Genomic DNA, 12,309 nt, shown 5'->3' on the forward strand with positions numbered 1-12,309 from the left:
AATATGGAAGCATCAGATTGTCTGCTTCTCAAGGAAAAGAGCTGTTACCATCTCTGTCTCTTCAACAGGACCCACTCCTGGGCCCCACAGCAGGGCAGGTGCTCAGATGAATGCAGAGGGTTGGCCTAGGCAGGTTCCCCAGTCCGCTGGCCCGGGGCGTCCTCCTCTCTCCCGGCCGCTCGCTGCTCTGGACAGCCCGGGCTCCAGGGCCTTGCAGGAGAGCTCCTGTGATCCACTGGGTGGCTTTGAGAGTAGCTCCCAGGAAAGGCTGCCTCAGCCCCAGCGTGATGGGGACGGGTAGGGGCGGATGAGGCCTCCCAAAGCAGCGATGGCCTTAGGTTTCGCCAGAAGGAAGCCTACTTTTCCTCCAAGATCAGAGGGAAGGATGGGGTGGGGTGTTGGAGCGTCACCATATATATACAGCACACACACAGGGAAACACTCCTACTTGGATGGAAGATCTTTGCTGTTCTGTTGAGGCCAGCCTGATCCTGGAGGCAGGGTAGGGCCTGGCTGTTGCCCAGGCTCGAAAGAGGCGCCAGGGCGTCCCTGAGTCCTTACACTTTCTCCAGAACCTGCGGGCAGCAGGAGGCCCTTGTGGGGGTAGGCAAGGGGGGTGGGGGTGGTGCGGAATTGTGGGCGTGGCAGTCGGAGGCTCCCAGCCCGGGGGGGCGGGGCTTCCTGGGAGCATGCGTAGTGCCGGCTCTGTCTGGGCGGGGGCCTTAGGCTGCTGCTCCCGCCTCCCCCGACACAGGTAGGGCGCCCCGCAGACCCGGACAACGCTGGGTGTGGCTGAAAACAGGGAGTCATGGTGCGTTCTGGGGAAGGGCCAGGGCTGGGGGCTCGGGTCCCTTGACCAAAGACTCCAGCCAAATCCATCGGGGGCCGAGAAGGACGGTGGGGCAGGGCCGGGGGAGCCGCGGGGAAATGGGAGGGTGTGGGCCGAGCAGCGCGGGAGGCAGGTACCGACCATCGCCGGGTTTCCCAGAGGGCAGTGGTACCTGTGCCCACCTGTGCGGCCTTTTTTGTAAAGGAACCTATCCCAACCCGAAGGCCCAAACATGCGGCCGTGTAAATGTTCAGTTGTGCTCGGAGTCCCAGGAGAGCCCGAACTGAGGGCAGCCAGAGGCCGGAGTCCGCAGAACGGCCCACGAGGTCTTCGGCTCGGTACCTGGAGTTTGAAATGCACCTTGAGCTTTAATGGCCGTTTCCTTGTGAGAATCCGAGTTAACGTGCCTGCTGGTGCTTTTGATGGGTGAGGACGGTGAGGCAGGCCACACATCTCGCTTCTTTCCAGAACACTTGTGGGTAGTCGTTCAATTCCAAACGTCATCCAAAGCCAACAGTTCCATGAGTGACTGTGCTGCTGGCCGTAGGAAGCCGACTGTGGACAGATGAGGATAATGGTCTGAGTGAATTAGCAAGTCTGGAGAGGGGCGCCCGTGAGCAGAAGGACAAATTTAGGATCTTTAAAGACATCTGGTCAGCGATGCCGGAGCTCGTGATTGACTGAGTGATTAATAATGGAAAACCCTTACTTCAGGTTTCCACGGCCCCCACCCACGTCCCCAGCCGGGGCGGCCGTCTGCTCAGCCTGCCAGAGACCTCTCCAGCTGAACAATGGCGGCATTTAGGCCCCGCATCTTTGACCTCTGCTTGGGAGTTCGAAGTTTCCTTTTTCTTCTACTTACCCCACTTATCTGCGTGTTTTCTAATTGATAGTGTACTGAGATGGCTCCCAGTTCCCAAGCACGTTTGCTAGAATGTTACCTTCACACAGTGGGTACCAAGGGCCCACTGCTAGCCAGACCCTGGCACCTCAGGGTCACCCTAGGGGTCCTGCTCCTGGTTCCCTATCAGGGGCTTCCCTCAGATACACACAGCCCCTGGGCCTGTTGAAAGGCTGACATTATCCCTTTTTAATTCTGCGGTGGATTTTTTTTCCAGGCTAAGGCAGCTGGATAAGCACAGCCAGGCCACAGCCCAGCAGCTGGTGCAGCTCCTCAGCAAGCAGAACCAGCTTCTCCTGGAGAGGCAGAGCCTGTCGGAAGAGGTGGACCGGCTGCGGACCCAGGTACTGTGCAGAACGCGGCGCAGGTGGGAGTCCTTGGGCGGGCGTCACAGGTGGGTCTTTTATGCACCTCAACAGGCCGGCTTTGCCACGGATCACATCGGTTAGCAGTAAGCTGGGAGGGAGGTCCTAAAGACTGCTGGGCACAGTGCAGGACCCAGAGAGGCGGAGCCATGGGCCCGTCCTGGTGAGGGAGTTAAAGTCTGTGCAGGTGAACACACCCAGGCCCGCGAATCAAGGAACCACACCGAGTGCCAAGTTGCGCCGTGCAGGCCGCGGAGGGTGCGAGAGCACGGAGAAGCGGGAGGACGGCCGTGGGCGGCAGAACAGGCTTTTTGGCGGAGGGTGGCCTTGAGCTGCCTCTGAAGGTCGTGTATGGTTTGAATTGGTTGAGGAAAGAGGTGTTCCCAATTAGCAAAGTCGTCTTCAATGGAATACAGGCATCTCGTCCTAAGTTAGCTGACTGATTACTGGGCTAATATCTTGAGTGCTTGCAGAGCACCTGGCAGTGTTACACACAGAATATGCATTAATTCCCTTCACCCTTGAAGAAGCAGGCGATGCTGACTTTATTGTCTCCATGTTTTAGATAGGGAAACTGAGGCCCAGACAAGCGTTACTGCTGGCAAGTAGGGGCACCGCAAATGGAAGCTAAGCCTGACTCCACAGCTGAGGCTTTCCCCATTCAGGTTACATCCGCGGCCACCAGCAGGGAAAGGGAGGAAGGAAAGTGTCCCGGTGAGTTTGGAACGCAGTATGAAACCTCTTGTTTTCTAAATCGCTTCTCTTCCTGTCGGAGAGGCTGTGCATTTTGCCCCATCAAGCAGTTTGTTAGGATAATGAGGTGGTCCGTGGGCTGACCAAGGCCTCCGCCTTTAATTAGGATTGCACCCAGGTGCTCTGTGGGTGCCCTGGGGACTTCGGGCAGTAAGTGCTTGGAATGATTAATATGAAAAATGCATCTGGAAATGAAAACGAAGTGGAGTCTCATTCTCCTTACAAAATGACCCTGTGTTCAAGGAACCTGTAAATACTGACTTTTCCCACTCAGTCCAAAATCCCTCTGCAAAACGTGTTCACAGATAGTAAATGAGCAGGCCGAGCCACAGCCGCACTGCCACAGCTAATCTAGGAGGCGAGGCCTCACCTGGCACGCTCCATGGCAGGGCCCTGGAACCTGAATTTTGCCAAGCTGTTGGGATGATTCCGGAGGACAGTACATTCTGAAAACCTTCAAAGTATTTGGAGCTGGAAAGAATAAAAAATTATTCCAGGCTGTGTCACTGTGCTGAAGGCCCCACCCCCGCTTCAGACAAGTAACTTAAGCCTTTTTCCAGGCTCAGTTTCTCTTCTGCACAGTGGGCATGGTGCACGCCTGGCTTCACGGGCTACTGGGCGTGCTGAGTGCAGGCAGGATGCCCCACAGGCCCTTGGGCACACAGGCTGAGAACCTGTGAGGGTGTTTCCTTTCTCCCTCATCTTCAGAGCGTCCTGGGAGAAGTTCAGGGAAGGCAGAGAGGCCTGCAGAGCAGCAGCCGTGGGACCAGTGCCACTCCCCTCCCCTTTGCTTTCAGGATGACCCCCTCATCCTCCACCAGACCCAGTCCAGAACCCAGCCCTGTGGCCAGGTGCCCAGGGAGGGCCCCAGCAGCACCTGCTTTAGGCCTGGCTAGCCAAAGATCAGGGCCACTGGGGCCACTAGGTCTCCTGGCAGGTGACTGGGCTCTTGTCACATAGGAGGGAGGGACCGTGACTCCTGGCATGAGTGAATCTTTGGCGTCTAAAGCCAAGAACTTGGTCAGACCTCAGGTTGTGGCGAGTCTTTGTGGAAGATGGAGCACACGGCAGCTTCCTTTGGGCTCTGGACTAGACCAGGAGAACATGGGCTTTGCCTTTTAACTCCCCATCTGCCTGCTTTACAGCACACTTAGATCTTAACATGGATCACCGATGCTTAGAAGCCTCTTCCAGGGCTTTAAAAATCTGGTTATTGCCAAATGAGTTGCAAAATTTTCACAAAACGCATTAAAAAAACCCCAAACCTCAAAAAATCCTCAGAAAAACTAGCAGGTCTTTCTTCTTTTGCCTGAAGCAACAGCAATGATTTGCCCATCCTGTGCTATCTGATACTGGCCCATCTGGCTCATCTCTAAAGCGGCCTTTCAGATTCAAATATTACACTTGGAGTTATTTTAATATGAACATGACAAAAGAAATTTGGTAGAGGGAATGTTGGCTTTCAGTTGCAAATACTAGTGGTCAGAGAGGAGGCAGGGATCCAGGTTTGCAAGCTCTCTGCTGAATATCTAAACCCAGAGCCCGCTTTTTCTGGCTAAGCCTGGCCTTCACCTCTAGGTAGGGGCTGTCAGTGAGCTTCAGCCTCTGCGATGCCTTCTTGTCATGGAATCAGCTTGTGAGTTAGGCTTCTGCTGAGCCGTGATGTGGGTGAGGCTGCTGTGGGTTGGAGCAGGTATTTTGGAGGAGGTGCCGCCTGAGGGTTCCGGAGTGCTCAGCCACCCTCTCTGTTTTCCTGGAGTGGCCTGTGGGTCCAGATCTTCGGCAGCTGAGGGTTAGAGCTGCCCTCATGTCCGGGTTAGAGCTGGTTTAACTAAAGGCTTCCATTTTCTCAGCCTGGATGAGTTAAGCTTAACTTAATTTTGCATGTCAAACTCTAATCATCTCTGTCCACTTAACACCCAGAAGAGAATGGGTTGGGCAGCGGTTCCAAAGCAAAGTCCACCCCTTTCCTTCACTCCTTGTCCTCGGTCCTGAGCCCCACTGCCCCATGGTGGGGCTCAGGCTGGCCTGTGGCCTCCGACAGGAAGTGTCTAGCCTGTTAGCAGGCTTCATTATTCTAAATTGTTTCCGCTTGAATTCTGAAACACTCACAACAACATGGCTGGCAGAGGGAGCCCCTGGTAGTGGTAGCTGCCACATGGATGCTTTTGGCCACGAGAACCCCCATCCTCCCCGCTCCCCGGTGCTGTCTGCGGTGGGCAGGGCTCAAGGCACTGGTTCAAGCTCTCGGCTCATTTCTTGGCTTTTTTTTGAGACGGAGTCTTGCTCCGTCACCCGGACTAGAGTGCAGTGGTGCAATCTCTGCTCACTGCAACCTCTGCCTCCCAGCTTCAAGTGATTCTCCTGCCTCAGGCTCCCAAGTAGCTGGGATTGCAGGCACCCACCACCACAACCAGCTAATTTTTTTGTATTTTTAATAGAAACGGGGTTTCACCATGTTGGCCAGGCTGGTCTCGAACTCCTGACCTCAAATGATCCGCCCACCTTAGCCTCCTAAAGTGCTGGGATTACAGGTGTGAGCCACCACGCCCAACTGTGTTTCTTTCTTTTTTTTTTTTTTTTGAGATGAGTTTTGTTCTTGTCGCCCAGGCTGGAGTACAATGGCATGGTCTTGGCTCACTGCAACCTCTGCCTCCTGGGTTCAAGCAATTCTCCTGCCTCCGCCTCCCAAGTAGCTGGGATTACAGGTGCCTGCCGCCATGCCTGGCTAATTTTGTATTTTTAGCAGAGACTGGGTTTCTCCATGTAGGCCAGGCTGGTCTCGAACTCCTGACCTCAGGTGATCTGCCCACCTTGGCCTCCCAAAGTGCTGGCATTACAGGCGTGAGCCACTTTGCCCAGCCTCTTGGCTTGTTCTTAGTTTAGGGTGACTACAAATAATGGCATTACTGATCTCCTGCCTCACCTGGGGGAAACAACTTCAAGAAAATGGCTTTTAAATGTCATGAAATGGCTCTTACTTGTCCTTGTGGAGAAACAGACACTGAAGCACTAGCCCCGCTTTGCCTCGACTCAGTTCCCCACACGCTGTATTCCGAGAGGGGCGGGGCCTCCAGACACACACCCTGGCCTGTCTTTTGTTTGAGCCTGAGCTGGGTAGTCACACTCTAGCCTTTTCTTGAGAGGCAGGCCCTGGCTGGGGGAGGCTGCAACCTTGGTGGTGGGGGTGGGGGGAGGGGGATTCGGGGTGAGGGCAGCGGATCTCGAGGGAGTTTGGGCAGGGCCTGACAGCTTGGAGCAGGGTCGGGGGTCTGCGACCCAGAGCCTGGGGGCTCTAACATCTGGCTAGGAAGGTTGGAGCCGGCTGGTGAGGAAACATGAGTCTGGAGGGGAATGGCATCTGGGATAGCAGAAAACAGAAATTGTCTGTCCACTTAGAGGATGGTCTCAACCATCAGGATGATTTCTGTGTCTGCGGGCTTATTTGGTAATGAATACGGTTTCAGCTGACTTGCATTTTCTGGTAGCCGTCGTATCCTGAGCAGGCTGCTTGGTTCTGTCTGCAGTGTTCAATCTGGGGAGTGATTCCCTTTTAGTCCCCTCATATGAATCACTTACAGTTTAGAAAACAGAGTCGGAAACTGACTTGTCAGTGGTTAATCAGTTGGCCCTATGACTTTTAAGCATTCTTGGCAGTGAATTTACTTTCTAATTTGATTTAAACTTGTGCATGGATCCAGCAGCCATATGTGATTATATTCAAGATCATCGACATTATCTCATTATACCAAAGGACTCATAGAAGAGAGCCGAAAACAAGCAGGGGACACAGAGACACAGAAGATGCTGAAGGCAGGAAAGGCCCCTTGCGACTGGAAGCAAAGGGAGAAGGGAGGCTCTAGAAAAGGGACAGCTCTGGGGGAGCAAGACTCCCTGCTGAGGGAGGCCTGGCTGCAAGGCGGAGCTGCTGCAGGCTGCCCATGTTAGGCCTTGGAGGTGTCACCTAATTTACTGTGGTCCTTCCAGGAGCCCTGGGGGCCTCGCCCAGCTGACTTAGGAGCCACCACAAAGTTAGCTACCTGTAAGACAGATGGTGCTTGAATAGAACAGCAAATACATTGAATAAAATAAATTAAAGAGCCTCCTCCTGAACCAAGATTTTTTGGAAAGAATTCTAAATAGATGAAAACAAACAATTTGATTTCAACCAAATTGTTGTTTTTTTGTTTTTATCCTGATTTTCACCCGAATTGTCAGTCTCAAAAATAAACACTGATACATTCCCAGAAAATATTTCTCAAATAAAAACTGACTCTGTTAAAGTTTGCCCTGATTCTTTCAAAACTGTGTACAAGACACTGTCAACCAAAGTGACTTGCATATTTTTTTAAATAAACTCGAACATATGCAGCTAAAATGTCATTAACTCCCTGCTGCCTGAGTGTTTTTAAAGAATGACACGAGACCCCGGGTGCTGCATGTCTAACATAAGCATCTCGCGACCTTCGGAGAAACTTCCCCAAACACCTCCAACAGCAGACAGTTAAACTTTTTGTTTTTTGACTGAGCACCCTGTGTATAATTAATATTGAAAAGCGCATAGGGCTTCATTTTAGCCAGACTTGCTCTTCCGTTAACAGTTCACTTTGTCCAAGAGTGAGTACTTTCAGAATAAGAATCATGGGAGAAAAGTCAATTGAATTTTATATTCCTTCAGATACATTCGCTCTACTTATTGCTTCCTGAGTCAGACATTACATTTCACAATATAAATTCACAATCAAGATTTTAAAGGGAGCTAAATATTTTAATCCAATTAGACAAGTGAACAAAACACTGAATATTACATGTAGTGTAGATAAGTGGTTCTTGCCTTTAAAAGACTGTAATTCCGTCACATTACAACCCCAAATGTCAGTGTTGTCTTTATTTTTAACACTTTCAAACATGAGGCAGCCAGAGGCTCCACTCTCTGCTGTTGGTGACACTGTCTGTCCTTTGGGAATTCTTAAAATCTATTTACCATGGAAACATGGTTCATATAAAACACAGACCTGCCTGTGCGTAGAGGAAGTTCTTGTGACTCAGGGGACTTGGGAAAGCTGGAAGATGACAAACTCAGACCCCACGGTTGGGAAGGAACCCTTGGGCTTGGGTGTGCCCTGGGGAGGACAGGCGGCACTGCAGAGCCAGGGCCTCCACCCCGGCCTCATGTGTGCTGGGGCCTCCCTGGCCTGTGTGGGGCTGCCTCCCTCTCCCCAAGTCCAGCTCGACATGCTGTCTTACGGAAAGTCCCACCTCATGTGTGCAAGGCGGCCTTCTCTGTGGATACCTTTCCATTTCTCTGGTTTCTATGGCCCCATTCCTTTCTCGGAGCCCAGAAGCAGCAAAGCCAAGCCCTGCAGTGGAAGGGAAGGAGGGCTTTGAACTCTGACTGCGGTGTGGCTGCTGTTGTCAGAGGCCCAGCCGGGCAGCCAGGAGGGAAGAATGGCCGCTGCCCGGATGGCCTTAACCGTGAGCTCCTGCCTGCTTTGCAGCTGGCAGAGCCAGGTTCCTGGAAAGGCCTGACCCGGAGGGCATGAGGCCCCTCAGCGAGAACTTCAGTCACCGTGCTGGGGACAGCAGGGCCGCAGGAGCCTGAAGGTGGCCGACTGCCCCTCGGCTCTGTAGAGGAGTGCTCCCTTCTAACAGGTGGGCGGTCCTGCTCCAAAGCCGCGTTTCCACAACTTCTGCCCAGCATGCTGAGGACACCTCTCTCCTCAGTGCATTGGTGGCAAGCCAGAGCTCACGTGGCTTATTCCATCCAGGTTGCCTTCTCAATTTGGCAGCTTAATTCCATAGATATCAAATTGGCTGCCCCTCATCTGCCAGAGCAAGCAGGAGACCCTCGCATGGGAGAGTCTGGACTTTGAGGTCAAACTGCCTGGGTTCGAATCTCAGCTCTGCGTCGCTTCAGAGACATGTGTTAGCTCCCATGTCACTTGATTTCTGGCAGAGAAAAAGAAAAAAGATCCAGCTTCCCTTTAAAAGGAAGTGCCTCATATTACCCAGAGCCCAGCACAGATGATTATGAAACCAACAGGATTAGTGCTGAGATCATTGTGGGCTTGAAAGGGCCGTTTGAGATAAATAACCATTTTGTACAGATAGAAAAATAAGGCCCAGAGAAATGAAGTGAATGGAATTGGGAAGTGGCTGGGCAGGGAAATGAACTTCTCAGGCCACAGGATGTGTGGATGGGGGCAGGTACCCAAGCGGGTGCGGGCGGAGCCGGGCCTGGCTGCAACAGCTGCCGAGCCCTAGCCCTGGTGCCCAGAACACGAGGCCGAGGCGGGAGGCGAGCCACCAAGCGAGGCAGGGGCTGCCCTGGACCTCTGTCAACTCAGGGCCAGCTTTGAAATGCCCCAGATGGAGGTGGGGGGAGGGGTCTGCCCTCTCCAGTTACAAATGGATGCTTTATTGCCAGGCACACAAGGAACAGGACCGTGTTTTGACTTGGCCAAACAGAGACAGCATGCCAGTGAGCAGAGCGGATAGCGGGGGGGGGGGGGGGGGGGGGGGGGGCGGGATGTTACCTTCAGAAGAGTGGGCTAGAGCCACCCATGGAGAGAATGAAGTGCAAAGCCCGGGCAGGTCTCCCGTGAGCAGGGGCGAGGGGTGCCACCATTTCCCTGGGCTGCCACTTCTGGCCTTTCTGGCTGGTTTGGGAACAAAGCAGCAGCAAAGGCTGGCTGGACCCCACAGTGTGGTTGCCTGGGGAACGGTTCAGGTCACCCAGAGCAACTGATTTCTTACACTCAGAACTTAACAAACTACAGAAATAAACGAGGCAGGGTTTGTGGAGAGAAGACTCCAATAGGATTTAAAATGAGAACAAAGAAAATGGGTTAGCAGCTGTGTGCCCGCAGATGGGGGCACGTTTCCACCACCTGTGGACAGCACGGCAGGGGAGCAGTGGCCAGGGTGCCCTGTCAGCCCCCTCTAAGCTGCAGGACAGCCACAGGAGGGCCACAGCAAGGGCCATGATGACAAATGGAAGGGCAGAAGGACAGGAGACACTGGCTGAGGGCTCATGTCCCACTGGCATACGCATGCTCTTCTCTCCTGGACAATGAGACCATGGTCACTGTGGTGTTGATGATAGGACTTTCTGGAAATAAGCATCGTGGATATCCCTAATGGCAGATAAGCCAGATGTGGGCTGTAACTAACGCTTCTGTCTCAGTCAGAGAAATGTGTGTTACCGAAGAGTCAGCAAATGGAGGCGACAAAACGGTGACCTCCTAGGATAAATTATCCAGCCCTCCAGTACTGACTGAACGCTCACCATGGGTCAGGCACGGCTGTAGGCACGGGGGGTTGCGCAGTGAATGGTTAAGTTCGACGATGTGAAAGTGGGGATGGATATGGGGCTTCTCACCTGAACCGCAGGAAATACAAAGCCCATGCAGATGGCCGTGGCCGATCTGCTGCAGGAAGGAATCAGGCTGACTTCGACTGGTTCCTGGTGAGGCCCGCACATCTGTGTCACCCCCGTGCAGGCCCACGGAATTAGGAAGTCACCTGTTTCTGGAACAGCTCCGATAATGATAAATTGCTAGGTAGCCTGGGAGCCCACAGGCATTACGTAGACTCATCATGAGAAATGCCTGTTTCCTGGAGCTTATCAAAAAATCCTGCAACACATTTTTCTTTTACTTCAGGTCTTTACGCCTATTCTGTACTGTGTGTATGTGGGTGTGTTTTCTACCCAAAATTCGTCACTGCAGCCTTGAATTCTGGCCCAGAGCAATCCTCCTCCATCAGCCTTTTGAGTTGCTGGGACTACAGGTGTGCACCACCACACATGGCTAATTTTTACAATTTTTTTGTAGAGATGAGGTCTCACTATGTTGCCCAGGCTGGTCTCAAACTCCTGGACTCAAGCGATCCTATTGCCTCAGCCTCCCAAAGCACTGGTATTACAGGTGTGAGCCACTGCGCCCAGCCAAGAGTTGAGTTGTTTTTCTTTCGAAGTGTTAATCTGTTGGGATTTATGCTTATCCCTTTTGTATTCAGTCATCCTAGCATTTCTAAGGTTAGGAAGCCACTGTGTCAAGAGCAAGGCCACCAGGCCACCTGCCTTACGTGGCCAATCCATGGAGCAGGAGTGGAGGGCCATTCAAACCAGTCATTTAGCAGGACTGTGCTGGGTCAGTTTGATCACCTGGCCTGGAGGGCAGGTCAGCTTGGTGCAAACCCTGCATTTGATGATCGGATCGCATTGGTGGCAGTCTCCGTGCTGTGAGTATCTCACTGAGGACAGAAGGGAGTCCCCTCTGCAAAGGCGGGGCTGTAGGGCACAGTGCATGGGGTGGACTCCTCATGGGCCACTCAGACAGGGCCTGGAGAACAAAGCACCCTGTGGGCCCAGGAAATTGTCGACCTGGCTCCACAGGCCTGGGAGGGCTGCGTGCATCAGATGGCAGGTCTACTAGGAGTGAGGCCTCCTGCCAGAGCCCCACCTGCATTCAGCTTGGGGCCAGGCCCCCCACCTACTCTAACTAACTACCCTGCTGAGACCACTCCACTACTCACAGACCTGTTGAAGAAAAAGTTGTCCTCGGGTCTCTCACACACTGGGAAATCTACTTGAAATGTAAACATTACTTTTTCTCATTTTTTATAAAAGGCAACAGGCTGATGTTCACATATTTCTCTTGAATGCGGACTCAGTTTCACTCATTGTCCTGTCTTGGAAATCCCCACGTAATGACGGCTTAAATTAGGTTGACAGAGTCCTCCCTTGGAGTCCAGCTTGGAAAATCCTCACTGGGGAGGGGCAGGCCCACTTCTCTTTTTGGAAGATGGTTCCTAACTAAAGAGGGACCAGATTGGGCCCCTGGCCCTGCAGTGTGTTACAATTTATGTGACGTAGAAACCGGGATTTGGAAAATACCATCCTGGCTTTTCTCTGGACTTCACAGTCTAGAGGGCGAGGACTGTGGCCCAGTCCTTCCCACACAGTGCACAGTAGAAACTCCAGACATGCTTTGTGGAGTGGAACCATTTCCAGTGGCTTCTGACTCTAGTTCCTGATCTGGTTAAACTAATTGGGCAGCCATGGCAGCAGAGGCCAAGAACAGTATTCAATACTTTCTGAACTTGTGATTCTCCCCCAACCTGATTTGCATGAAGTGGCTTTGGAACACTTGTATCTGTGTAAAACTAAAAGACCTCAGTACACCCAATCCCATCTCCCAACACATGCGAGGTTTCCATGTGAAAATACTTTTGTATAGGTTACAATAAATTGCAGCTACAAATTTGGAGGTGTTTCAGCTTGTATTATTTCACGAGGAATTTCTTAGGGGCACTTGGCCTACACCCTGTTTTTGTTCTAGAATTACCTGCCGTAAGGTCAGATAAATTTTCAGTAAACAGATTCTGGCACAAATCAATGTGTCCTTTCCCAGACAGAAGAGATGGCTCTCTGGCCATGTTCTAACAAACACCAGACT

At 52.5% G+C, this 12,309-nt stretch overlaps 1 protein-coding gene across 7 annotated transcripts in view; it reads left to right on the forward strand.

The window, feature by feature from the left end:
- The window catches only part of SDCCAG8 (SHH signaling and ciliogenesis regulator SDCCAG8), a 251,048-nt gene that overhangs the window by 238,326 nt on the left and 413 nt on the right, over positions 1–12,309 (forward strand). For 4 of the 7 annotated variants that reach the window (XM_058430698.1, XM_058430701.1, XM_058430699.1 and 1 more), the window contains 2 exons: positions 1,948–2,074; positions 2,661–2,896. In XM_058430698.1, coding sequence (XP_058286681.1) covers positions 1,948–2,074; positions 2,661–2,726 — 193 coding nt within the window. In that variant the 3' untranslated portion in view covers positions 2,727–2,896. Of the gene's footprint in view, positions 1–1,947; positions 2,075–2,660; positions 2,897–12,309 lie in introns of those variants that run through there. The other 3 variants (XM_058430700.1, XM_032137422.2, XM_032137418.2) reach the window with 1 other exon arrangement.

The sequence above is a fragment of the Hylobates moloch genome, unplaced genomic scaffold (assembly GCF_009828535.3).
Source record: "Hylobates moloch isolate HMO894 unplaced genomic scaffold, HMol_V3 SCAFFOLD_18, whole genome shotgun sequence".
Classification (NCBI taxonomy): domain Eukaryota; kingdom Metazoa; phylum Chordata; class Mammalia; order Primates; family Hylobatidae; genus Hylobates; species Hylobates moloch.